General features: G+C 35.5%; 1 protein-coding gene across 4 annotated transcripts in view; it reads right to left on the minus strand.

Moving 5' to 3' along the window:
• Positions 1-25,888, minus strand: part of Inpp5f (inositol polyphosphate-5-phosphatase F) — an 87,883-nt gene that overhangs the window by 10,451 nt on the left and 51,544 nt on the right. For 2 of the 4 annotated variants that reach the window (XM_071610846.1, XM_027930200.2), the window contains exons 4-15: positions 19,070-19,198; positions 18,587-18,754; positions 18,411-18,467; positions 15,822-16,020; positions 15,098-15,277; positions 12,839-12,906; positions 7,578-7,702; positions 6,727-6,804; positions 5,475-5,595; positions 4,159-4,287; positions 2,190-2,307; positions 309-507 (exon numbers count right to left, since the gene is read on the minus strand). In XM_071610846.1, the coding sequence (XP_071466947.1) occupies positions 309-507; positions 2,190-2,307; positions 4,159-4,287; positions 5,475-5,595; positions 6,727-6,804; positions 7,578-7,702; positions 12,839-12,906; positions 15,098-15,277; positions 15,822-16,020; positions 18,411-18,467; positions 18,587-18,754; positions 19,070-19,198 (1,571 nt within the window). Of the gene's footprint in view, positions 1-308; positions 508-2,189; positions 2,308-4,158; positions 4,288-5,474; positions 5,596-6,726; positions 6,805-7,577; positions 7,703-12,838; positions 12,907-15,097; positions 15,278-15,821; positions 16,021-18,410; positions 18,468-18,586; positions 18,755-19,069; positions 19,199-25,888 lie in introns of those variants that run through there. The other 2 variants (XM_027930201.2, XM_071610847.1) reach the window with 2 other exon arrangements.

A 25,888-nucleotide genomic window follows, 5' to 3' on the forward strand; every position in this document is an offset into this window, starting at 1 on the left:
CTTAATCTTGCACCCACTGTATCTTTTTTTTATTTAATATTTATTTTTAGTTTTCGGTGGACACAACATCTTTTATTTTTATGTGGTGCTGAGGATCGAACCCAGCACCCCGCACATGCCAGGCAAGCACGCTACTGCTTGAGCCACATCCCCAGCCACTGTGAGTATCTTAAGTTAGTACTTCAGCAGCAGTCCTGTACTAAAAATTGCCATGCATCATGCATCCACGCCCACAGCTAGCATTAACTGTGACAACTTACCAACATCAGGTTAAGCAGGTTACTCATCAGGACACCATTTCAACTCACCTGGGATCACAATCAATGAGTGCCCAGCCCCCATGGAATTTCTCATCATCAGGCAGTAGTAACTTCATGTAACTTTGTAAGAGCTGACTAATTAGTTCCTGGTGGCTTCTCTGATTTTCCTTATGCAAAGCTTCATGCTCTTTCTCCTTAGTAAATATGGAATAAAGATCTTCTGTCACTGGAATGCCTTGCATCAAATCTAGGGTAGAAGGGTTAATATCTATTATCAATAAGCTAAGTAAGACCTAAAACTCTAAGAAGAATACATAAACATAAATCTTTATAATCTTTACTTGGGCAAGATTTTTTAGATATGGCACCAAAATCATAAACAACAAAAGAAAAAATGTGACAATCATCAAAATTTAAAACTTTTGTGTTTCAAAGGGCATTATCATGAAAGTGAAAAAGACAACCCACAGAAAGAGGGGAATATTTATGACACATTATCTGATAAGGGACTTGTATACCCAATATTTAAAAAACTCCTATGACTTGATACTAAAAAGAAAAACCAATTTTAAAATATGGTCAAAGATTTGTATAGACAAGCTAACTTCCTCCTGAAGAGGCATGCTATGCTGCTGAAGCTTAAATAAATCATTACAATCTCATTCCTGTAAAGAAATTTAGGACAGTGAGCCCTGAGATATCTCTGGGAAAGAACCACTAGCCCTACAAAGGGAAGCAACAAATCAGAACTTCTACTGGCCTCCATCTCTATACCTTGAAGAAAACAAGTGTCAGAATCAGGATGAAGCTGGTGGGATGGACAGTTAAATTGAGAGGATGACAGAAGCTGGGTTGCTATATCAACCAGTAGACGCAATAAACTGCTAAAATCAAATTCTCTAGTCATAGCATAGCTCGAACCACCTCCCACCTCCACTCTGGCAAATGAATCAAATTTCTTTATACCAGAATTCTCTAATTCCCAATTGGCTATTGTCTAGGCCCTGGTATTTCATGTGTGCTTAAAAAAAAAAAAAAAAAGAATCTGGTTAAAAAAAGAGGGGGAGGGGATAAAAAGATTCTCAGAAACCACAGGTAAGCTATGTTGCATTTGATTCTTTTTTTAAATTTTTTTAAATTGTAGTTGTACACAGTACCTTTATTTATTTTTATGTGGTGCTGAGGCTCGAACCCAGCTCCTCACACGTGCTTGGTGTGAGGATTAGAATTCTACCACTGAGCCACAACCCCAGCCCCTGCATTTGATTCTAATCCAAAACACTCTGCATTTACCATAAGCCTTAATTTTCCTTTAAAATTCCTCATTTTAAATCCTTAATTTTATAAAAATTAAAGACATGTCAATGCATATATTCTATTGTACAATCTACCTTCCTATTTCCTCTTCTAAATAATGATGAATTGGTAAGGATGCTGTCCAAATCTGACACTCTACTAACTTGTTAAACCATGTTTATGGAAGAAGATGATGTATTTGTCCATCACAAGAACATTTGACAAATGCTTTAATGGGGGAAAAAAAACAATCTGGTTATATCACTTAGCCTTGAGTAATGGGAAAACAAACAAAATATGAAGTTTTTAGTTGTTGAGGTTTTAAGCAACTTATTCCACACTCCAGGAGCTTCAACTTTGCTTTATGTTACAGGAGTAGCAAACTGACATATATGTATGAAAGTAGATGTTTTCTTTTGTTTCTCAAGCCAAAAATATCAGTCAAATTCTAAATCTTAAAAAAATTTAAATCTGATTTATTGGGTAAGAGGTTCAATATAGAAACGCAAGTATATTACAAAACATGAGTTGTGTTAATGAAGTTGATTTATGTAAAATTTTTACTCACAGAGTAAACTTTTGAGGAAAGAATATAATAAATTTTGAGGGGGAAAAAACATTTATATTCCTTACCTATAACAGCTTGCCTATAAGCATCCTTAAACCGATTGAGGTAATACCTATTTGCTGAGTTAACTCCATCTTTCATAACTCCTGCTAATTTCCTTTCCCCTGTTCTTGTAAAGTCACCCTGTTAAAAGAAAAAGCCATTTTGACAATTTATTCAAACATAAAATATTCTCAAAATCAATTCTGGGCTTTCATTTCAAGACTAGAATTATAAAGACTTCTATAATTTCCAAATCCTAACTTTAATAATTTTCAAATAGTGCAGTTAAGGTATTTATTAGTATTTGACTGATTCAAGCATGTCAAATAATTAAATATGCTATTTGTGGCACCAGTTTTCATACTTAGTTGGTATTTTAGGGTAAAGTCCTCCTTGGTAATTCATAGAATTTCTAGAATTGACACGCCAAAGTCAATAATATAACAAAGGCCAAAACAAAAGAGTTTCAAGATTTTGGTATGATATTCAAAAACCAAATTTCTGAAGTGGAAAATGTGGATAGTTCCCTAGAATTTATTATAACAGAATTTAACCAGTGTGTGCATATGGGTAGATGAGTAGAAAGGGAAGACCACGATTTCCGTGGATCACTACACATGTACAACAATCCAAAAAGGGTTTAAACTTATGTTTTTCACAACAAACATGGCAGAGAAGATCCTTAGAGAGGCAGTAACTTACTCTTAATGCAAGAAAGATACATTCTTTCTTTTCCCATTCCAATCCCTCTTTCTAGCCAAGACAATCTCAAATACAGGCCTCATCCTTAAACTGAAATTTAAGGACCATGCTCCTAATCAGGCCATTCTTGGGGAATATTTGTAAAGCAATAACTATTACAAAGACATAAACATGAATCCCAAAGAAGTTTGAAATCAAATGGGGTGGGGGAGCGGTCCTATTATTTTTTTGTTTTTAAATATTTATTTATTTTTTAGGTGTAGATGGACACAACACAATGTCTTTATTTTCATATGGTGCTGAGGATCGAACCTGGGTCCCGGGTCCCACCCATGCTGGGCCACAATCCCACCGCTGAGCCACAATCCCAGCACTACATTCTTTAAATAATAAAATGTACAAGAACTTCTAAAGCTAATTTTTATATTTATCATTCAACCAAAAAGATGGACTATGTGATGCTTGTTAAGCCCTTAATGGTACAATTTGTAAAAGAAATATCCTGAGATGAACTATTACCTTGAAGGAAAATTAACAAAAACCTAATTTAACAAATTTGACTACTTCCTATTGCCCACAAAGAGCAATACACACAAAGGCAGCATTTGGTTTCCAGAGAATATATTTACATTTAAAATTTTATGAAGACTAGCTATATGAGATTGTCAAAGACTTACAACAGAAAATAATAAAGTACTTCTCCAGCACTTACTATGTGTTAGGGAATGTTCTAAATTCTTACAAGCATTTAAGTCTATTTCCATGATGACCTTTTACAATATGCCTAGTCTTACTGCAAATGAGACAGAAACTAAGTGACTTACCCAAGGTCACAGAGTTTAGGATTAGAATTCAAATTCAGCAAAGACAAATTATCATAATAGAGACCAAGTTCTGCCAATAGATATGCTTTGCTTTATCTCTACCCAGTTTTAAAATCCATTCACAGAAAATTCCAGATTTCTAGGCTCCCTTGAAAAACAAAGATATAGCAACAGAGGGCCTCCTAAGGAAACAGTGGACTGGCCCCCTCCAGGAACAGTAAATGCTCTCCTCAGTCTACTTCTCCCTCTGATCTAATGAAAACCTGCTTGAGTCACATTACCTGGTAGCTGTAGGAATTTGAATGAATGACCTCTGCCTTAGCCAAACATTTCAGAAGGGAATAAACTATACAGACCTGTCATCTGTAGTCTAGATAACTCTCTCTCAAAAACAAAGTTGATTTTAAATCATAGTCTAATCTGCATCCCACAGAACAATCCATAATTGCTTGCTGCACACATTCACCTTCAGAGCAGCTGTCCCAGCATACTGTCTGCTAATGGAGTCACCATTGTTAGCCCACATTATCTGGTAGATTCGATTACACTTCACAGGTAATGGCTGCTCCGGGAGCATCACACCTAATTTTTTCAGCTAAAAAGAACACATTGTTAGATTTATATGAGCCTAGAAACCATAGCATCAAATGTGTACTGTATAAAAAGGAAACATATTGACATAAAATTTAGGATCCTTACATTTTAAAAATTTTTTCTGACATTTTAAAATAAAACACTGTTAAAATACAGCTTTATGAATTACTATAGTTGAATAAATATAAGGAAATATCCATATATTTTATTATAATTTTCATGGGGGGGCAGGGCTTGTCAGGAATTTGAACCTACGACCTCTTGCATTTGTTATAATTTTTAATGTATTGTCTCACACTATTATATGTTAAATTCTTTGTTTTAAATTTGCCTACAAAATAAAACTAAATATCAGAAAAGCACAAGGAAAAATAATATTAACAACAGCAGAGTAGTGAGTGCCCAGTAAATGTGAATTCTACTCTAGAGTTCTAAGAGTTTTTTCACATGAATTATCTCATTTACTCATCAAAACACTATATACATCAATACTTTTATTAAAATATGACAATATTAAGGTTTGGAGAGGTTAAGGTCTATGGTAGAGTCAAAACCTAGCATGTGATAGAGCCAGGCTTAAATTCAGAAGCCTGGCTATTCAAACACTACATAAGATAAAGATTCAGTCACAAGGTTGTAGCATGAAAAACAAAACACAAAAATCTAGAAACCATGCTAGGTATTTTCACTTAGGTAATTATTTATTTACTTTCTGCAGTACCAGTAAGTATGCAGGGCCTCACACATGCTGGCCTCTGAACTGAGATCCTCCTGCCTCAGCCTCCTGAGTAGCTGGGATTATAGGCATATACCACCATACCTGGCTCACTATGGGGATTTAATTTTCAAATTCATTCACTTTAGGAATTTATATAATACAGGAACTTTATTATTTGGGTGTTGGAGGACTGAGAGATCTAAAATGGAACACTGAGGTAAGAGAGATGATGGAAAACAATGAAGGAAATAGCTGCCACCCATAGGGCTAGGATAGAAGGGTAGCCACTTTATTCAACTTATTTCTAATAAAGTTTGTGGTTTTCAAGTTTTAAAGCAACAGGGATGTTTGTATTCTATAAATGTTCCATAGAACATCTGGAATTTGAAAAAATATTTCATTGTTTATTTATACATAAAAAAACATTTAAAAATGATTATTTAGAATGAAATGAATGGACTCCAAGTTACCTGCTGTTCCATGACCACTCGTGCGATGGCAGCTTGGACCACATTGGTGCGATCCAGACAGTCCATGCAATTAACTCGAAAAATCCCTTCTTGTTTACATATTACCCCAGCTTGATCAACCCTTTTCAAAAACAGTATAGGACTATTTTACAATTTGAAATACTTTAATACATTTTTCAAAAAACAATTTTTTTGCGGGGGAGGTACCAGGGATTGAACTCAGGGGCACTTGACCACTGAGCCACATCCCCAGCCTTATTTTTTATTTTATTTAGAGAAAGGGTCTCACTGAGTTGCTCAGTGCCTCACTTTTGCTGAGACTGGCTTTGAACCCACAATCCTCCTGCCTCAGCCTCCAGAGCTGCTGGGATTACAGGTGTGGACCACCATGCCTGGCTCAAAAACCACAATTCTTTAAAGTATAACAATAATAGAGCAGCATTAATTAGCAATGTTCTTGGAATATCATTATGTGCCAGGAATTACTGAGTCTTTTATAGACAATGTTGTTAATTTACACAGTAAGTTGACAGTGACAAAATTATCCCCATTTTAGAAAACACAGCAAAACTGAGGTACAGAGAAAGAGTGATTTGTCACAAATCATATAACTACTAACCACTAGGCAGAGCTGAAAACAGAGAGCACTTTTAACACCATCTCCTTCCTCCCCTTTCGATTCAAAGTAGAAATGCATCTACACTATCTGGAACAGACTAACCTACTTTACCGCCTAGTGAGGAGTCATGCAGCATGCCTTGTTCCTCTAATTTCTCTGGCCACCTGTTTAGACTTAAAATCGAATCGAACGTTCTCTCCTGTCCTTTAAGCCATTTTTTTTTCTTCCTACATTTACCTCCTGTAGCTGAAAATCATTTTCCTTCTCTGTTAATTTTGAATTGCCTGAAAATTGAGTACCTCTAAATCTTCTCTCCCATGTTAGAGATGGTGAGAAGGAGAAAATGTGTACCAGAGAGCATGAAAAGGAATAAATGGATGTCCTTAAAGAATAGTTACAGAGCATTTTGCTTCATTTTGCCCAACCACCTGACATCTGTTCCCTGTTCAAAGCTAACACTGCCTACTGATCAACAATATTGTCTTAAAAAGGAGAATAGGAATTGGGAAGCAAAATAAACAAAACAAAAATGCTTTCTTAGGATGATGCTATTATTTTAAAGTTCAGTTGTACTAGACAAATGATTTCACATGACAGAGCGTTTTTCAGAATACCTTCTTATGAAATACCTACCAACACCATTTCATGTCAAGAATAATGTCATAAATGGCATCTGTTAGGGTTTGAACATTCTCAAACTTCATTCCTCGGCTAAAATCCATGTGAAAGAAAGAAAATAAAAATAAACTTAATTAAGATATAATTTTTTATCTTGGAAAAAATAAAAGCAATTGTTATTACATGTATATGTGTTACTACAACAATGTATTACATAGCTAATTTTATAACTGTTTATAACTAATCTGCATTATGAAAGAAAGCACACCTAAAGAAAATACCGAAACATATTACACATATCAGAAGCTTCCCTCACCACCAAATCTCCAATATCTAGGCAAATTAACCCAAGTTAGAGCCAGGAGTATGGCAAAACAAAACATCAGCAACAACAACAACAAAAAACAAAGAAAATCCAAAGAACACCCAAAACACCTTGCTTTCAGAATGCACAAATTAAAGACACCTTCAACAGATTCACCAATTGCCATTTTCCAGAGCAGACTCTATAGTTAAGTTAGTCCATAGGGACAGAGTGTGACTAATAGAGTATGAGAAGGTGATTTTTTAATAAGGAAACTCTGTTGTTTCTGCTAGGCTAGACCTAAGCAGAAAGGAAATGCTCTTCAACTGGTATTATCAAAGCAAAAATGAAACTCTTAAGTCTCTGTCATTTTAGAACAGAACAATTAACTAAAATATTATTTTAGCCAAAATAAGGTCCATATGAAAATTAAAACAAATGACACTCTTTCCCTAACAAAATTTTTTCTTCCCAGCAATGAAAGGAGAAACAAAAGTCCTTGTGGCAGCATCTATCAATAACACTGCAACTGCTGAAAACTTATCTCAGGAAAGCATCTTACCAATGCTCATGGAAGTCAAAGGAAATGTAAGTGAGCTGTGAGTTGTTAAAGAGCAGCACTTGTTTAAGGTAAGCATCCCCAATAATCTTCTCTCTTCCTGCCTGGTCTACCAAGTTAATAATAACCTGTGATAATGAATAAAAGGGAAAAACTTAGGTTAATTATATATTAGAATCATAATGTGATTTTTAATGATTTATTTGAAATTAAGTTTTAGAATTATTCTACAACCATGCCTAGAAATTAATCTACTCAAACATTAATTTTTCCTATGAAATTAAAATTCCACTTGTAATATAAACTTGGGATTAGAGAATTATTTAAATCAATGGCATTAATAGCTTTTCTATACATTTGCAATAACCGATTAGAATATACAATGAAAACATGGTCCTATATTTATAAAAGTATTTTAAATGTCTAGAATAATTTTAAAAGAAATAAATAAAACCAGCATACTGAACATTATAAAACTGCTGAAATTTGTAAAAGAAAATCTGAATAAATGGAGATATGTATCATGTTGCTGAATGGCAAGATTCAACATTGTAAAGACGTCAGTTCTCCCCAAGTTAATATATATACTCAATAATCTCAATCAAAATTTGACATATTAATTCTAAAGTTCATTTGGAAGAGTAAATACAAAGAAAAAATTTGGAAACTAATGATAAAGAAGAATTTGCCCCACCGGAGAGCAAAATACATTCTACATAGCAATTAAAACTGTGGAACTGGAGTAGAAACAGGTAACTGACTCAACAGAACAGGACTGATGGCCCAGACAAAGATCTAAGTCCACTGAGAAATCTAAGACACACTAACCATACCACTATGGCGAATATGGACTTTTCTATCAATGGTATTGGGATAACTATATCCCCAAGGGTATTAGATAATTATCCAATGTCTCTGGGATATATGGGGGCCATACATTAGCTCTCTACATCTCATTAATTATAGAGAAAATAAATTCTAGACATATTATAATCTAATTTTTTCCCTCAATTTTTAGAAAAAAACAACTTAATGTTTCCATAATCACAGGTTGGGACGTGACTTTTCAAGCACAACATAAAAAGCAGAGGGCATAAAGGAAAATATGGATAGATGTAATAACAAAAATTTTAAGCCTGTATGCCACTGACAATATAAGGTTAAAAAAAAAAAAAAAAGACTACCCAGGAGAATATACCAGCAACATGAAAACCAAAAATATGTAAAGAATACAATAAATCCAATAAGGAAACACTGGGTAAATTCACAAAAGAGAATGTATAAATAGCCAATAAATATGAGGTTACAGCCTTGTTAATAAATAAATGAAATAGAAAACTAGTTTTTACCTGTATATAGGCAAATGTGAATACTAAATACAGACAGCATTGATAAATGTTGGGAAATGAACCCAGTTTTCATTGTTCCTGGCAGTGTGAACTGCGTGTGCTCTTTTTTGGGAGCAACAAAGTGGTAGGTCAACTTTAAATATATATACTGTCTGATCCAGCAATTTTATTTCCAGAAATCTATTCTATAAAACGCACAAGAATCCCAAAATATATAGAAGATGTTTTCTGGAGACTTTTAATAATAACAAAATAACTTGTAAAATAACTAGTATATTCTAAAGGTCTACCAATGGAGAAATGGTTAACTAGCAGCCATAAAATCTTAAGTGAAAACAGTTGCAGAACAGTATACAGGATATGGCTCTCTTTTTGACTTAAGTTTTGAATTGTGAATATGCATGTGTTAAGGTGTTTTCTGCTGCAAATGACAAACCACTGTCTCAAATCAAGTAGCATGGTTCCAGAATGGCTAAATTCAGAGGTTCCCAGTACCATCAAGAACACTGGTTCTTTCCACCTCCCCCCCTTCTCACCCCCAGTATTGGGGTTTGAACAGAGAATACTTTACCACTGAGCTACATCCCCAATTTTTTAAATTTCGAGACAAGGTCTTTCTAAATTTCTGAGGCTGTCTCCAACCCTCCAGAGTAGCTGGGATTACAGTGTGCACCACCAGGCTTGGAATTCTTTCTACCTTTTTTATTCTGCCATTCTTTTCATCTTTTTTATTCTACCAGCATATCAGTTAAGACTCTGGCTAGTTCTTTCAATCTTGAGATAGCTGCAGCAGTTCCACATCAAATCCTGCCACAACAACCACAGGGGGACTATTGGTTCCTGTATCTCTTTTTATTAGAGCAGGAAATCTTTCCCCAACAGCCTCCCAGGGGACTTCTCTCCCATCATACTTCATTGGGCAAATCACCAATGAAGACACAGGCCCATGCCTAAGCCAATCACTAGCAAAATAAATGGTGCCACCACAAGTGAGTTAGACCAACAGTAGACCCATCGCCCTGGAAAGCAATTACCCAGGAAAAGAAGGTAGATAAGCAAACACTGTTGGAGCACTGTTAGAAATCAGAAAGTGTCTGCTCAATACAGACACCAATAAAATTGATGTGAAAATCAAAAGGAAGCAGGGGTAAGTGTAGGTTATTTTTTCTGCTTACACACCTCAGTACCACTCCAATTTTATGATGTGCCACTTTTAAAATGTGTTCTATTCTTTTAATGCTACTTATAATTACACATATCACTAATAAATGAACTTACATTGTTCAAATACAGAATAGGGCCAAATCCTCCTTTACCACAACCCAATCCCAAAGTCCTCCTTGACAATAACTCCTTTATCAGTTGGATGTGTCCTTTCAGATCACATAATTGCATTTCTGTATACTTGTGCATGCCATATATGTGTGTGGATAGGTGAATAAGAACTACTTATATGTAACTGACAGTTTTGTTTTGTTGGATGTTTAAACTCACATACCACATGCTGTTAATAGTTTTTTATCTTCTTGCTCCACAATGTGATTTTAATCTTTCCATCTTAGTATGTGTGGATCTACCTAATTCATTTTAAGCAACATTTATATATGCTGTATTTTATCATTGTCTACCTGATGAATACTAGTTTGTTTTTTATGCTGCAATGCATGTTTTTGTATGTGTCTTCTGGATTGAATATGTTTCTCTCAAGTAATTTAAATTTTTCCCATTCAAGTTCCAGTTGTTCTACATTCTTGCCCAAACTTGGTATTTCTCATCTTTTTCATTTTAGCCATTTTGGTATGTGAGTCATGGTTTTAATTTGCATTCCCTTGATGATTAATGAAGTAGAGCATCTTTTCATGTTTTTTTTTGGCAGGATTTTTTGGGGGGTTGTACATTTTTTTAAAATACATTTTTAGTTGTAGATAGACACATAACTTTATTTATTTATTTTCATGTGGTGCCGAGGATCTAACCCAGTGCTTCACGTGTGCTAGGTAAGCACTCTACTACTGAGCGACAACCCCAGCCCCTATACATTTTTTTAAATGAATTTATAAGAGCTTTTAAACATAAAAGAGATATTTGTCGTAGACATGCAATGGAAATCTTAAACATCTTCTCCCACTTTGTTAATTTTCTTTTCATTCTCTAATGGTTCCTTTAAATGAACAGAAGTTCTTTATTTCAATAAGGTCAAATTTATCAACTTTTAAAATTATAATTAGTGTTTTTAAGTCATACATTATTTTAATAAAGTTTTAAAAAATGACACATAACATATAACAGTATTTTCATATGTATAAGTTAATAAAGTTAAATAATCAATTGTGTTTTAATAAAAATTAATTTAAAGTCAAAGTCAAATCTATTAATTTTTTCATGTGTTTTTTAATAACTATTTCCTTTATGGGTATTACCCTGTATTAAACTGTTAATAAAATATATGCTATACAATCATACATTGAAAACATGGGAAGGGGCCGGGGTTGTAGCACAGTGATATGGCGCTTGCCCAGCATACGTGAAGCACTGGGTTCAATCCCTGGAACCATATAAAAAAAAAAAGTATTATGTCCATCTACAACTAAAAAATATTGAAAAGAAAAGAAAACATGGGAAGACAATGGTTAGTGCTCTTTTAAGTTCTATTTTAGACCCAAAATAAGAGATATTCTATATTGCCTTCTAAATACTTTAATGTTTAACCTTTCACATTTATATCCATAATCTAACACAAATTGATTTTTGTATAAAGTATGTAGAATATCAAAAAGAAAAATTACTGTGTTAAACAGTATGTTTTGATTAATAACATTCAAAATGACTGTACCAAAATTGTGCTTCTGCTAACAATATGTAAGAGTTCAATATATAAATTCCTGCCTTCATCTCTTATTATTATATTCCTAATTTTTTCTAATGTGAGAATTCCTTCCTGAGACTTTGTTTGATATTACATGAAGTTTATATATTAATTTGGAAAGAACTGAAATCTATTCAAATTGAGCCTTTCCTTCCAGGAACATGATATTTTCTCTCCATTTAAATCAGGTTTTCTTTTGTGTTCTTCCACAACTTTTTTCTTTTCCACATACATTTTATCTTTTTGAATGGCTACTACATTTTAGATTATTTCTTCCTATTTTATGTATTATTACTATAAGATAAATGCATCCCATGGCATTACACATTCAGAGTGGTCACTGCTAGTAGATAACATTACTATTATATATTAATCTTGTATCAAAATTATTGAACTTGTATTTCACTTAAAAGCTTTTAATTGATTTTGGATTACATGATTACATTCCTACATATGAGTTTATGAAAGGTTAGCAGAGAAAAAACAAGATACTGAAAAATGCATATCAAATTGTTATTTCTAGTAGGTAAAAAGAGGTAACAGTAACTGAGAGATGACTTTCAATTCTTAGTGTAGATACTTCTTGGATTGTTAATAATTAACTGATAGCAACTTCATCTATCTTATCACAGTCTAAAATAACTGGAGCCAATGTGGTAGCACACACCTATAATCCCAATGACTCCAGAGGCTGCGGCAGGAGGACCACAAGTTTGAGGTCAGTCTCAGCAACTTAGTGAGACTCTAAGCAACTTAATGAAATCCTGTCTCAAAATTAAAAAAAAAAAAAATCTTAAAGGGCTGGGGATGTAGCTCAATAGTAGGGCACCCTTAGGTTCAATCCCCAATACTGTAAAAATAAAATAAATTGACTCCATAAATACTTTTTAAAAAATATTCTTAGTTTATACATGGTTTTTAACTTCATGACAATTGCTGCTTTGTTTAATTATGAATAATAAATTGTATTTCCATGAAATTTAAAGAAATAGAAACACAGTCAATTCTATAGATAAAGAAACATTTTACTACTACATATCAAAGCCCACCTGTTTTTTGTAAATTTTCAGTTGTTCTTCGAAATGGGCACAGAAATAGGCAACAGTTTCCTTTTCACCTACAAAGAAGTGATACAAAATCTATTTTTCCTTCCCATGCTTAAGACAAATTACTGTCTATTCCATCTTTATTCTTACTTCTAAATAATTTATTGACAACTCAAACTTAAGATTGTCTAACTATTATTTTTAAAATAAAATGCTAATGAGAGGATATAGCTTTTCTAATTTTACATTTATATTTCTCTTGAATTAAAATGCTTAATGGCTACTTACTATATTTTAATTTTGAAATAAACCCAACCAAATTATTCCTATTTAAATTAAAAAGATAAAGATACATCAACCCAATGATATGTTAAATTTTTAAAAATAACATTTATTTTTAAATATGCTCCCATAAGATTTCCCAAAGAATCTATGTTTGAATAATCTTTATTCCTATGGGAGGAGCAAGAATGCTTTACCACCAAGCATGTTTGTAATATTTTCTTATGCCATAAACTCTCTACTTGCAGTTAGTATCTAATCCTAAGGAGTTGCCAGGGCCAGCTTTGGCAAAATGTAAACTTTGAGTTCAACATTTTCTAACTTGTCTGAATAACCTGAATTGGAACCCATAAATATCTTTTGCCTGCAACATTTCAGTTAGCTCTCAGATATAGCTACCAACTAATTCCCCAAGAGAAAATGCTTAGCTTGCTTCTAATTTGTCAAGTGTATAAGTAATGTAATTGAGCACATTCCATTTTAATGCTTTCTAACCCCATACCTCTGTATAGCATGTACTTTGTCTTTTCAGATGTTTTGTTTTGTTAGCAGCTAGGTCTTAGATGAAACCTTATAATGATTAAAATAACAGAGTTTGACAACTTCAGACATCCAGGAAATTACCTGACATAGAACTTCTTAATCTTAACACCTAAAAGCCCCATTCTTTTAATAACTGAATTCCCTGCTGTGAAATCTCTCTGTAAATGTCATACTAAAATAGTCATTCAACTGATATTTAACAATAAAAACAACAGGGAAAAAAATAAAATGCTAAGCCAAAGATCTGTGATTGTTTTTCCCTATTGGACTACACTAAAACACCTGAAAGTGCCAACTGTGAAACTATGACATTTAGTATTTATATATCCAGTCTACTTCTCACAAAAGGTTTCATGTGACTTACAATTAAAAAAATAAAAATCACTCTAATACAATGATATTTTAAAAACTGAGGTCTTACTGAATTATCCCAAAGAACACAAATTAACTTTTGAGAAAAAAATACTATAAGAAAAAATTTTAAAGCAACCACATTTAGTAATCTAATTAGATAAAAATGACTTAGTACTACAATGCTGAAGTTAAAATACTGGAAGAAAATGAAATTCTCAATTTAAAAATAAATTACATTTGAGTAAAGTTTTCTCATTTTTTTTTTTTTTTGGCAGATTTCATCTTTAAGCTATTTCCTGCCTCTACAAATATTGACTACAGGTACCCTTTTTTCAAAGTTAAACATTTAATAAAGCAGTCTTCAAAGAAACAGCAATTTAAAAATCTGTGAAATAAGGTGGTTTACTGATGTAGAAACCTTTTTATTTATTTATTTACTTATTTATTTTTGTGGTACTGGGGATTGAACCCAGGGGCACTTTACCACTGAGCTACATCCCCAGCCATTTTTATTTTTATTCTGAGACAGGGTCTCACAAAGTTGCTCAAGTTGGTCTCAAACTTGCCATCCTCCTGCCTCAGCCTCCCAGATAGCTGGGATGACAGGCATGTGCCACAGCAACCATCTTGCAGAAACTTTTTTTTTTTTTAAAGTACTTATTTTTTAGGTGTAGGCGGACACAACACAATGCCTTTATTTTTATGTGGTGCTGAGGATCGAACCCGGGTCCCACCCGTGCTAAACGAGCGCTCTACCGCTGAGCCACAATCCCAGTCCCAAGAAACTTTTAATATTAAATAAATGACTCAGTCAACTATTACTATCCTGTGAGTATTATATCACTTTCTACTACATTTCACAGTAAGCGTTTTTGGTTTTGTTTTTGTGGTTCTGGGGATCAAACCCAGGCTTTGCACATGTTAGGCAAGCACTTCACCATCAAGCAACATCCCCAGCCCTAAGAGTTATCATTTTGAATTAACTATATGGCAAAGCACTTCTAAATCTACCAAGTACCTAATTTTTAAAAAATTATTCTCTCTGAAATAATCATTTGCAAACCAAATAAATGACATGCTTACTTTTGTCCAGCCGAGGTCTTGGATTATATCGATACCCAACTTGGCTCCAAAAGACAGGCACCGAGCCTCGTGTTTGAATAAATGACAGGGTATGATTATGAACATGAATTAATTGCTCCGTCTCCACATAATTTGCAACATTTCCATTTTTATCCACTCCTCTTCGTTTATAGCGCATTCCTGAAAGAAAATTAAAACAGAAAATGGCAACATTTTAAAAACATTAGTCTGAGTAGATGAGGCTTCCTAATTAAATATAAGTCTTCCAGGAAAGCCTCGGGGATCCTACCTACAACTTGCAGGCAGAACAGTATCAATTTACCCCAAATCATAACTGTATGCATTTTGCTTTTAAAAAGCTCAATCTAAACCAGCTCCTCTAAACTGAAAGAGAAAGGCTCCACCAAAGGCACTAGCACTCAGGAAGAATTTACCACTGGGGTACAGGCTGTCAGTTGAAACACTAATATTAAAAAGCACATCCCAAGTGACTTCCTTCTCTTCTGTATATATAAATCTCCTTTTTTATCTCATTTTGCTAACTCTCCTCTAATTAATCCTCTTCAAAAATTAGTCCCTAATTACATCACTATTTAGAGTCACCAAGCACTTTAAAGCCAACTGTGCTTCCAAATCCATAACCATCATTAGCATTTCAACACATCTGCAGCTTTTCCATTCTTGTCTGGATCTAATTTGTATGCCATTATAGCCCTCTACTCACCTGCTCTGTGCCTACTCCGCCGGGAAATGAGAGCCACTAGAAATCGTGGGTGAATGTCATCTACACAGGTGGACTCCTGTGGGGGGGTCTCTGGGCTGCTTTTCTCATCATCAGATGATTCATTATAATTAACCACAAGTTCTTCAATCTGCACAAAACCTTGGATAATGGGGATAATCCAAAAGTCCACATCTGGCATCTGAAAACAAAATGAACAATGCATTGTTTATATTCTGTATAGTACTGTTACTTTCTTAAGGCAAACAAGAGTCAGCACATACATGTCAGCTTATTAGAGGCAGAAACCTTCCATTCTTCACCCATATTTCTGCTTACTGAACACTAAGGGAGGAAGGAAAGAAAAGAGATTTAAATGAATTGTGGTTTCAATTGCCAAAAAAAAGAAAAGAAGGCCTTTCCTTTGATCATTTTAAAAGAGCTGAGAGAGAAGGTAACACAGGAGAGTTCATGGGTAGAAATTCAAGCTCCACCACTCACAAAAGTGCTGAAGGAAATGGCCCACACCATGCCTCAATGTCCTCCTCCCTGAGATAGGAATAACTAATACTTCATAAGGTTATTGTGAAAGCTAAGTGAATTATATATGTAAAGTGTTTAACACAGCGCCTGCCATAGAGTAAGTATTTCACAAATGTAACTTTTGTGATTATTCCTTTTGGTATACAAAAATAAGGCTTTAAAGTTTTAAAGTTTTTTTATTTTTACTTATTTTTTAGGGGTAGGGTCTATGTTGCCCAAGCTGATCTCAAACTCCTTGACTCAAATAATGCTGCTACTGCTACCTCAGCATTATGAGCATCTGGGGCTATGGTATGTACCACAATGTTCAGATCCTTAAAAGTTGATTTTCAGCTCACTATCATATTAAGGCTTTAATAAAATACAATCAACTCTTATTGATTATTATGAAACACATAAGTCCACCTTATTTTCTAGCTTAGAAAAACACTTGCTTCACCAAACTAAAATCCAAACAGTAAATGAACAACAACCAAACAAACATTGTACTGCTAGGTATTGAACTCGGGCCTCACACACGCTAGGCAAGCATTCTACTACTAAGCTAAGTCCCCAGTCCTATACATCTTATTTTAAAATGTCATCCAACATAATTAGGAGAGTATAGATTAGAGTTAGAGATTTTCCTCCTTTCTTTCAGAATAAGGATATTCAGATTTCTCAATTGACTATATGCAGAGAATATAAAAAGCCTCCGGAAAGCTATTCTTAGTTCTACATTCTCTCATCTTCCTAACTGGACACAGCCTTGATCTCAACATCAGTTTCTTTTTTTTTTTTTTTAATATTTATTTTTTAGTTTTTGGCGGACACAACATCTTCGTTGGTATGTGGTGCTGAGGATCGAACCCGGGCCGCACGCATGCCAGGCGAGCGCGCTACCGCTTGAGCCACATCCCCAGCCCTCAGCATCAGTTTCAAATCCACCTTTTTCTATAACCAGGTAGTCCAGGTTCCATCTGTTTTGTTTTGTTTAGAGAGCCTCTAGATAGGATTTTAGGAAGGCAGAGTTGAAACAGTGAGGTGACAGGTCTACTGCATTCATTATTCTTCATCACCATTTTCACTATTTGTGTTTTTATTCTAGCCACAACTGCAAGGCTCATGACAAGAACAGAGAAATGTGTTTTGCCAAATGTCACCTATATTTCAAGTATCAGTTTTAAGTGGTAATGTAAATGTTTTTGAGAAAATTCAGCAGAATATAACTCAATATTGTCATAATACACAACTAGTTCTCATTATACTTATTGTGCATGCATTTATTTTTCCTGTCACCAGGTTTTGGTGGTCATAGTTTGATCAGCTTTATAAATAGAGGTGAGAACAATTTCAAACTTCACACCACTAGATAATGTGAAAATCATTTATTCAAACCACACTTATGGAAAGAAAAAGAAAGGAGGAAAATTTCTGAAGGTTAAGAAAAAGATAACATATGATCCTATTTAGCTATTTGCCTGCTTTGTTTAGTATCCAAAACAGTAAGTGGCAATAGCAAGGCTTCAATAAATATTTGTTGATTGAATGAATGAACTATCTTTGCATGGTCATAATTCTCCAACATAAGTAAAAGAATGAAGGAAGAAAGTGATTATCAAGCAAGAAAGAACCTCTGATGAGATGTAATTATCTCATTATATTCTGTGTCTTCTCTGAATCAAACACTGGCAGTATTGGAATGGCCTTAGGGATTTATCTACTCCAATTCCCAGATGAGAAAAAAGAGGGAAAAGGAAGGAAGTGAGTGGTACCATTACAGGAAACGGGGGCTTCAACATTTGACTGGGTACAAACAAAATACTTCTTCACAGGAACTCTTTGGACATTAGTTTCACAGCCTTGTATTACAACTATCTTGTAGGAACCTAGGTAATGGAACTGAAAACTGCCTTAAAGGAATGCCTTGATTTTTCCTAGCTAACTAATTCCCTTCCATAGGGGAAAACATAGTGAGATTTAAAAATTTATCTTAATGCAATTTAAAAAAATTTGCTAACAACTATAATTTAGGATTATATAACAACTATAACTTTAGAAACTACTCACGCCAATCTCAGTAAGATCTCGTATCATATATTTATTCCAGAAAAATCGGTCATCAACCTAGAAAAAAAACAGAGATAATCCAGTTCAAAAACACATTATTTCAGTTTTTTTACAAAAGACGAAACGGTCAGCAATTGTTCCAGAGGGCAAACCCTGCTTGTATCTGTGAGTTGTACCTTTTGCCAGAGAGGACGGCTGTCCTTCTCCCCAGTGCTCTGTCTCTGCACAGAATTGGTCAGGTCATAAGTCAAGCTATAATAAAAGGATTCTGAGTCCATAAACATCTTTAGCAACTCTTCAAGTAATCTTCTCTCCAACTTCTCCTTTTCTTTACTTTCCTTAACCTATAAGAAATTAACCTACTATTACTGCAGGAATTAAATGTGAAGTATTTGAGTAAGGCTGGAAGTGAAGCTCCACGACAGAGAGCTTGCTTACCATGTACAAGGCCCTTAGTTCAATTCCCAGTACTAAACAAACAAACAAAAGTAAAATATATGGGTAATGCAAGACTTCCAAGTTAGAATAATCCCAAGAACATGAGGAGACACTGCTTCAATAGAACAAATAGTTTGAAAATAAATTTACTGCCAGAAATGTTACCCCTCAATTTAAAATTAGTTAAAGATGAATCAAACCCATATGAACTAAACTCTTACTTTCTTTTTATTAGGAGCAGACACATTGGATTTAATATGCGTAAAGGTCTTCAGTAGAAACTTTGAGTCATCAGGAGATGGTATAATCTTCTCTGGTTTGTTAATCCCAAAATGATGCTTCTTACAGAGCTAAATAATTAGGGAGAGAAAGATGATTCATTATTAATTAATAACTGCTTGTTAAATGTGTCTAAAAGTATAGAAGTGAATGCTATTGATCATGCATTTGGGTTAAAAGTTCAAGAGTTAGTGAAACAACCAAGTAGACTAAGTAGATAGAAAACAGCTGTTGTTTCAATGATTAAAAAAACCACAGTAAAGATTTATATATTTAGGATTTAGAGGCAAAAAATTCAGTTTAGGCCCATAATTACAATAAATTCTTATCTAATATAATTGCAGAATAAAATGTTCTGAGGTTATTAATGCTTTGAAAATTGGCATCTCCTCTGTCACAAGGTTTTAGTGGTCACAGTTTGAGAACAATCTCATACTTCATTCTCAATAGAGGCATGATAGATACCTTACTGAAGACACCAATAGTGAAAATTATTTATTTTGACATGTTAGAATCTGTCCTAAATATACATTCATGATCACTAATTGTTTTGGCTAAGAAGATATCTGGGGTCTGCTCTATTAGGAATCTTAAAAGCTGGACATTTCAACCATTCCCCTTCTTCTATTCTCACAAACCCTAGTGAAATCAGCATAATAACATTTGATATGGGTCCAGAGATTAAATTTAAAGACACAATAGCCAGTGGTGAAATCCCAGTATCTCAGGAGGCTGAGGCAGGAGGATATCAAGTTCAAGGCCCATCTCAGCAACTTAGCAAGATCCTGTCTAGAAATAAAAAATAAAATGAGCTGGGGGTATATACCCTTGGGTTCAATCCCCAGTACTACAAAAAAGGAAGAAAGGAAGAAAAACAGGAAGGGAAGAAGGAGTGATAATTAAGGGCTGCAGGAAATGTGTAATCTAACAGATAAAGGTTAAGAGGAGGATGGGACCATAAGTGTGACTGGCTGAGAAAAGTATAGGGTATGGAAAGTTCTAAAATAGGCTACCTGGTTAGAGTCAAGAGCTTTACATATTACTTCACATATCTCAACATATTCTGAAGGATACACAATTTTATTAAGAATACATAGACCAATTTCATTTCCTCAACACTCTAGTTTTATAGCTATACTATATGGGAAATTCATATTAAGAACTAAGTTATTAGATGGGGTTGTGGCTCAGTGGTAAAGCACTTGCCTAACACAAATGAGGCACTGGGGTCAATCCTCAGCACCACATAAAAATAAATAAATGAATAAAGATATTGTGCCCACCTATAATTAAAAAAATTTTTAAAAGAACTGTTTATTAAATTCTAATGATTATTATTATTAGTGTCTTAACAAATAACAATTAACAGATGATGAGAACAAAAGCTAGTTCAAATTTTATTATAAAAAGGGAGAGAGCCAGGATCAGTGGCACATGTCTATAAACCCAGTCACTCAGGTAGGCTGAGACAGTAGGATGTCAAATTTGAGGCCAGTCTGAGCAATTTAGCCAGACCTTGTCTCAAAATAAAAATGAGAAGAATTGGGGATATAGCTCAGTGGTAGAGCACTTGCTTAGCATGCATAAGACCCTACATTCAATCCCCAGTACCACAAAAAAAAAAAGAAAAGAAAGAAAGAAAAAGGAGAGAAAGACAAAGAAATTATCCTGTTTTATAAAATGGGTGTAGAGACTAATAACTGGATCAAGTTTTCAGATACAGTGAAATTTCTAGCTTATTAATGCCTTTTCAAAATCATGGCTATCAAAAATTATTCACATGTGTTCACAACATCACAAGTTTTTTCTTTTTTATATTATAGCATATATGCTCTTAAGTAAATTTGCATTTTATTAATCATAACCACACTGACATTTATCAGAAAGGGAAATCTATTTTTAGAAAAGGAGAAATACTTGCAAGCTGCTTCTGCATTCTGGGAAAGTGTAGAATTCACCTCAAAATTATTCATTCTTTTTCACAACCCTTAGACTGTGAAAGAGAATACTCTAGGCTAGTCTGATGAGGGGGTCAGGCTGAAGGGAAATAAACTGTTTTGCATAATGAAAGATCTTTTTTTCCCTTTCCAAATTTTTTATTAGTGCATTATAGTCATACATAATGATAAGATTTTTTGTTACATATTTGTACATGCACATGATATAACAATATAATTTGGCCAATGTCACTCCCCAGCACTTCCCACCTCCCACCCCATGGTCCCTTTTCCTCTACTGATCTCCTTTTGATTTTACATGATTACAACTTTAAGCTGCTCCTGCACCACCATTAGAGATAAGGGGACTAAAGATGAGGTAGAAAAGACAGTATAGTCCTGCAAAATCAAGTTAATTTCCCTTCAAGTAAGGAAAACTAACAAGACCTTGAGTTGATGAGGAAAGAAAAAAATGAAGCATACAGACAACTCTCCAGCAATTCTCTCCTCCTCTCTTTCTGTTTATGATTCTCATCCTCAAACATACTGATGTTTCTTTCCTCTTAACACTTTCCCTTGACCCTGCTTCCTCAAACAGGTATTGTCCTATTAGTTTGTGCACCTCATCACCTCCAACCCACTCCTCTAATTCTTCTTTCCTAACACACTCCAATTTGGCTTTGTCCTGTTAATACTCTAAACCACTATCTTCAGCAAGATCTACATTTTGCTGAACTCAATGGTGGATTTTTGGTTCTTGCAACATCTGATGCAATTAATCACTCCTTCACCCTCTTTGATAAACTTCACTTGGCTTCCACTGGTTGCTCCTCCTCTATCCCTTTGACTGGATGCTTTCCAACTACCTGACTCCTTAATGCCTAGACAGGCCAAAGTCCAATCATTGACACGACTCCACCTGCATATTCACTCCCTCAGTGATTTTACTCAGTTTCATGGCTCCAAATACCATCTATCATATGTCAAAACCTCCCTCCCAAATGCATAATTCCAACCAAGTTCTCTCCCCAAACTCCAGCTTCACATATCCCAACATTCCACTTGGATTTCTACCACACATCTAAAAGTCAACATGTTCAAAACCAGATCCTTAGCTCCCCTCACTGTCTTTACCACCTTGCTATTCTCCACCTTATTAAGCCTCCTTTCTGTTCCTCAACACATCAGGACACTTCCACCTCTGGGCTTTTGTTCTAGCTATTCTCTCACCTTGGACCCGCTCCTCTCAGAAATCTTATCACAACTTCCACTCCTGGGCACTCCCTCCACCACCCTTACTGTGCTCAACTTTTATTTACATTAGCATTATTACTTTCCAACATACTTCATAATATTATGTTGACACTTATCGTCTGCCTCTCCTCCTATAATGTAAACTCCATAATAAAGGGATCTTTATTTCATTAACTCACATATCTCCAGTGCCTTAACAGCACCAGGCAGCACAGGTTGCAATAAATATTTGTTAAATGAGTGAGTGGACTCTGATGCTACAAATAAAAGTAGAACTCTTAGGTTCACAGGGGGCAGATAAGTAGTCCTGGGAAGACCATCATCTCCCTTCCTCATTGTAGTATCATTGGGACAGCCAAGATGCAGTTTCAAAAAGATCAAACTTTTTCTCCCTGTTACTTGTCTGTGCTGCTTTGCTTGTGGGTCCAAGCAATTTTTATACAGAATGTTAATAATTATCTAGTCATATTAGTAATACTTTCTTTTAAAAGTCTGAAAACACACTCAAACCCTAATTATAAAGGCTGGGGATTTGACTCAGTGGTAGAGTGCTTGTCTGGCATGTATAAGGTCCTGGATTCAATCCCCAGTGCCAGCAGTGGGGATCCCTAGTTACAGGTGGTTGCAATTTAAAAAAAAAAAAAATTTTTTTTAGTTGTAGATGGACACAATATCTTTATTTTTAATTAATTAGTTTTATTTATTTATGTGGTGCTTAGGATTGAACCCAGTGCCTCACACCTGCCAGGCAAGTGCTCTACCATTGAACCACAACCCCAGCCCCCAGGTGGTTTCAATTTTAATATTCAAAACAGAACATTGTGCATTTATTAGACATAGTTATTCTTTAAGAACATTCAAGCCAGCAAAAATTTCCCCCAGGAATATATCAGACTGTTCTAAAGATCTAATTGTTTTAAAGCAAGCTTGTGGCAGCACATCTAGTCTGCACCCACACCTTCCTCACTCTCAGAAGGGTGGAGTTCATTTTTCTCAGCAAGGCTGGCTTCTGTCTGTGTCTCCTCGAGGACCTCACCTCATCATACACCCTTCTTTCCTGTCCCAACCTTTCTCTAACAGCCTCGTTCCCTACCATCTATCAACATGTTCTCATGTGCCAGAATCTTTTTTTTAAATCCATTTCAGAGCCCTGAATCCATTCTGAGAGTTAGCAGAGTATAGTCTCCTGTCTCTGGATTGTGAGGACACTAGTCTGACGCTAAATTGCACAGGGAGTGAGACAACAACCTCCTCAACTCTGAAAAAGAATGAATGTCTGCAGCACTAACAATCACTTCCTGTTGTCCCATCTTTTGGTTCTCATGACACCAATCTCTCTGTATTCTCCCCTAGCTCTGGCTGCTCCTGCTCAGACACCTTTGTTGGTATGTGTGTGTTGGTATGTGTTCCCAATGTTCTGTCCTCAGCTCTTTTTTCCTTTTTCATGCTCTGTCTAGCAAGTGTCACCTTCTTTCCATGTTTTAAATATCACTATTTAATGCTACTTTTTCACTCTGAGCTCAAAACCCTTATAATGATATGCTCCTCTCACTGAGGAACTAGATGCTAGTCCCTCAAATTCAGCATCCTTAAACCTGATCAACATCTATTTCCCAGATCTTGTTCCTTCTCTGATATGCCGAAACCATCCACTGGATCACTCATGCAACAGAGCTTGAGTCATCTCCTTCCTAAAGTCTCTGTTATCAACCTCACCACTTCATGCCCATTGCTAACAGATGCTTAATCTTTTGCCCTGGCTACTGTTTCTTATTGGAAGTAGCAAACAGGAGATTCTTTTTTTTTTATGGTACATGATTTTTATTCGCAATAATATTAACTGACTTGTTTAAAAAAAAATTCCCATTTTCCTCGTTTCCAAGCTTCTGTCCTACATTTAGCATCCTATATGACAAACCACATCAGCACAACCCAGTTGAAACCACACGTCGCTCTCAGGCAAATTAATAACAGCTTAAAGTAATCTAATAGCAGTGTTGAGCAAATAGTTAAGTTTAAAATAAATTTCAGTCATTCCAATTGAAAGAGTCAGCAAACCATCTTGTGGAATCAAACCCAGGAGTCCAGGAAGTATCCAAGTAAATGATTCTGAGATCATTTTCTCAGAAATGTGGACAACTCTTCCAAATCAATCACAGTCTGTCTCAGTCCATCATGCAGGTAGCAGCTATTGATATGAAATCCCCTTCCAATTACCAAAAGGCACAGTCAAGGCTGATATCAACAACAGTTGGCACGATTTTGTAAACCACCTCAGGTTGAGATTTCCATTATTTTCCATCCTGCCCAATCTTCATTCAGTGAGCCATTTCTGAAGGCTGGGGTGTGCTCTTATCTCAAAGTGTGCAAAACAGTGAATTTCTCTGGGCAGCAAATTTACTCTTCCAAATGTGTTGTTAGAAGGCTTGACTGATGGTGGAACCCAATCAACCTTTAATGGACTGGTTAGGATCCTGAGGGCATGTCTACAGTCTACAGGATGGCTTGTTGGCTAGGTCCCCGGGACAACAAAAGCAGGTGAGATTAATGTCTAATTCGGTAGACAATACCAGGGCTCCATCTGCACCCAGGAAGGCAAAGTTTCTATAGTTCTCTAACATCACATCTTTATATAAGTTTTTCTGAGCAGGCTGAAGGCATTCCCACTCCTCTTCAGTAAAATCAATGGATATATCCCTGAATGTTAATAGTACCATTTCCTGGCTTTCAGGGTTCTCAGCGTTCTCCCTGTGGTTTGTTTTCAGCTTCAGCATATCACAGAGACCTGGGCTCCCGATCCAGGACAGAAGCCTTTCACCAGCGCGGCTTAGCCTGCTTCCACCTGGACAAGTCCGGGGCTCCGGTCGCTCCGTTGACCTCCGCAGCTGGCTCCCCCAGCCGCCCCGCCCCTCTCCAGGAGATTCTTGATGCAGGATTTTCCTACTTAGTGTAGACAATCTAACAGCCCACTTTCATGAGCTGAGTAGCTCCGCTTGAGCTCATGCCTTACAATAGTAAGTACACTTAGCTACAGCTCCAGGCTCCTAGCTCCCATCTCCTATGAAGCTCTATTTGTCCTCTTATCATGCAGAGCCAATTTCCATGTGCTACTGCCTTGCTCTGGATCCAACCCAGAAAGCCTATGGCTTGAGTTTGATCTACCTTTCCATTTATGGTCCACAAAACTCCTCCTTCTCTCCAAGCCCTGCAATGTTGTTTTTGTTTTTATTTCTTTCATCTACTCTCCTCCAAGGCTTGGAAAAGAGTTGATATATGCCCACCATTCTTTAACTTCCTTATCCACAACCCCAAAATCCAAAAAATAACTCTGGAACCTGAAAATTTATTAAAAACTCACCTAACAGGGCTGGGGTTGTCACTCAATGGTACAGCACTTGCCTCACATGTGTGAGGCACTGGGTTCGATTCTCAGCACCACATGAATAAAATAAGGTCCATCAACAACTTAAAACTTTAAACAGCAAAACATGCCCTAAACTGACATGAACATGAGGATACTCATGGTCATCACTTACCCACCTTAGTATGAATATTCCTATGATTCTCTAA

Source organism: Marmota flaviventris, chromosome 4 (assembly GCF_047511675.1).
Source record: "Marmota flaviventris isolate mMarFla1 chromosome 4, mMarFla1.hap1, whole genome shotgun sequence".
Lineage (NCBI taxonomy): Eukaryota > Metazoa > Chordata > Mammalia > Rodentia > Sciuridae > Marmota > Marmota flaviventris.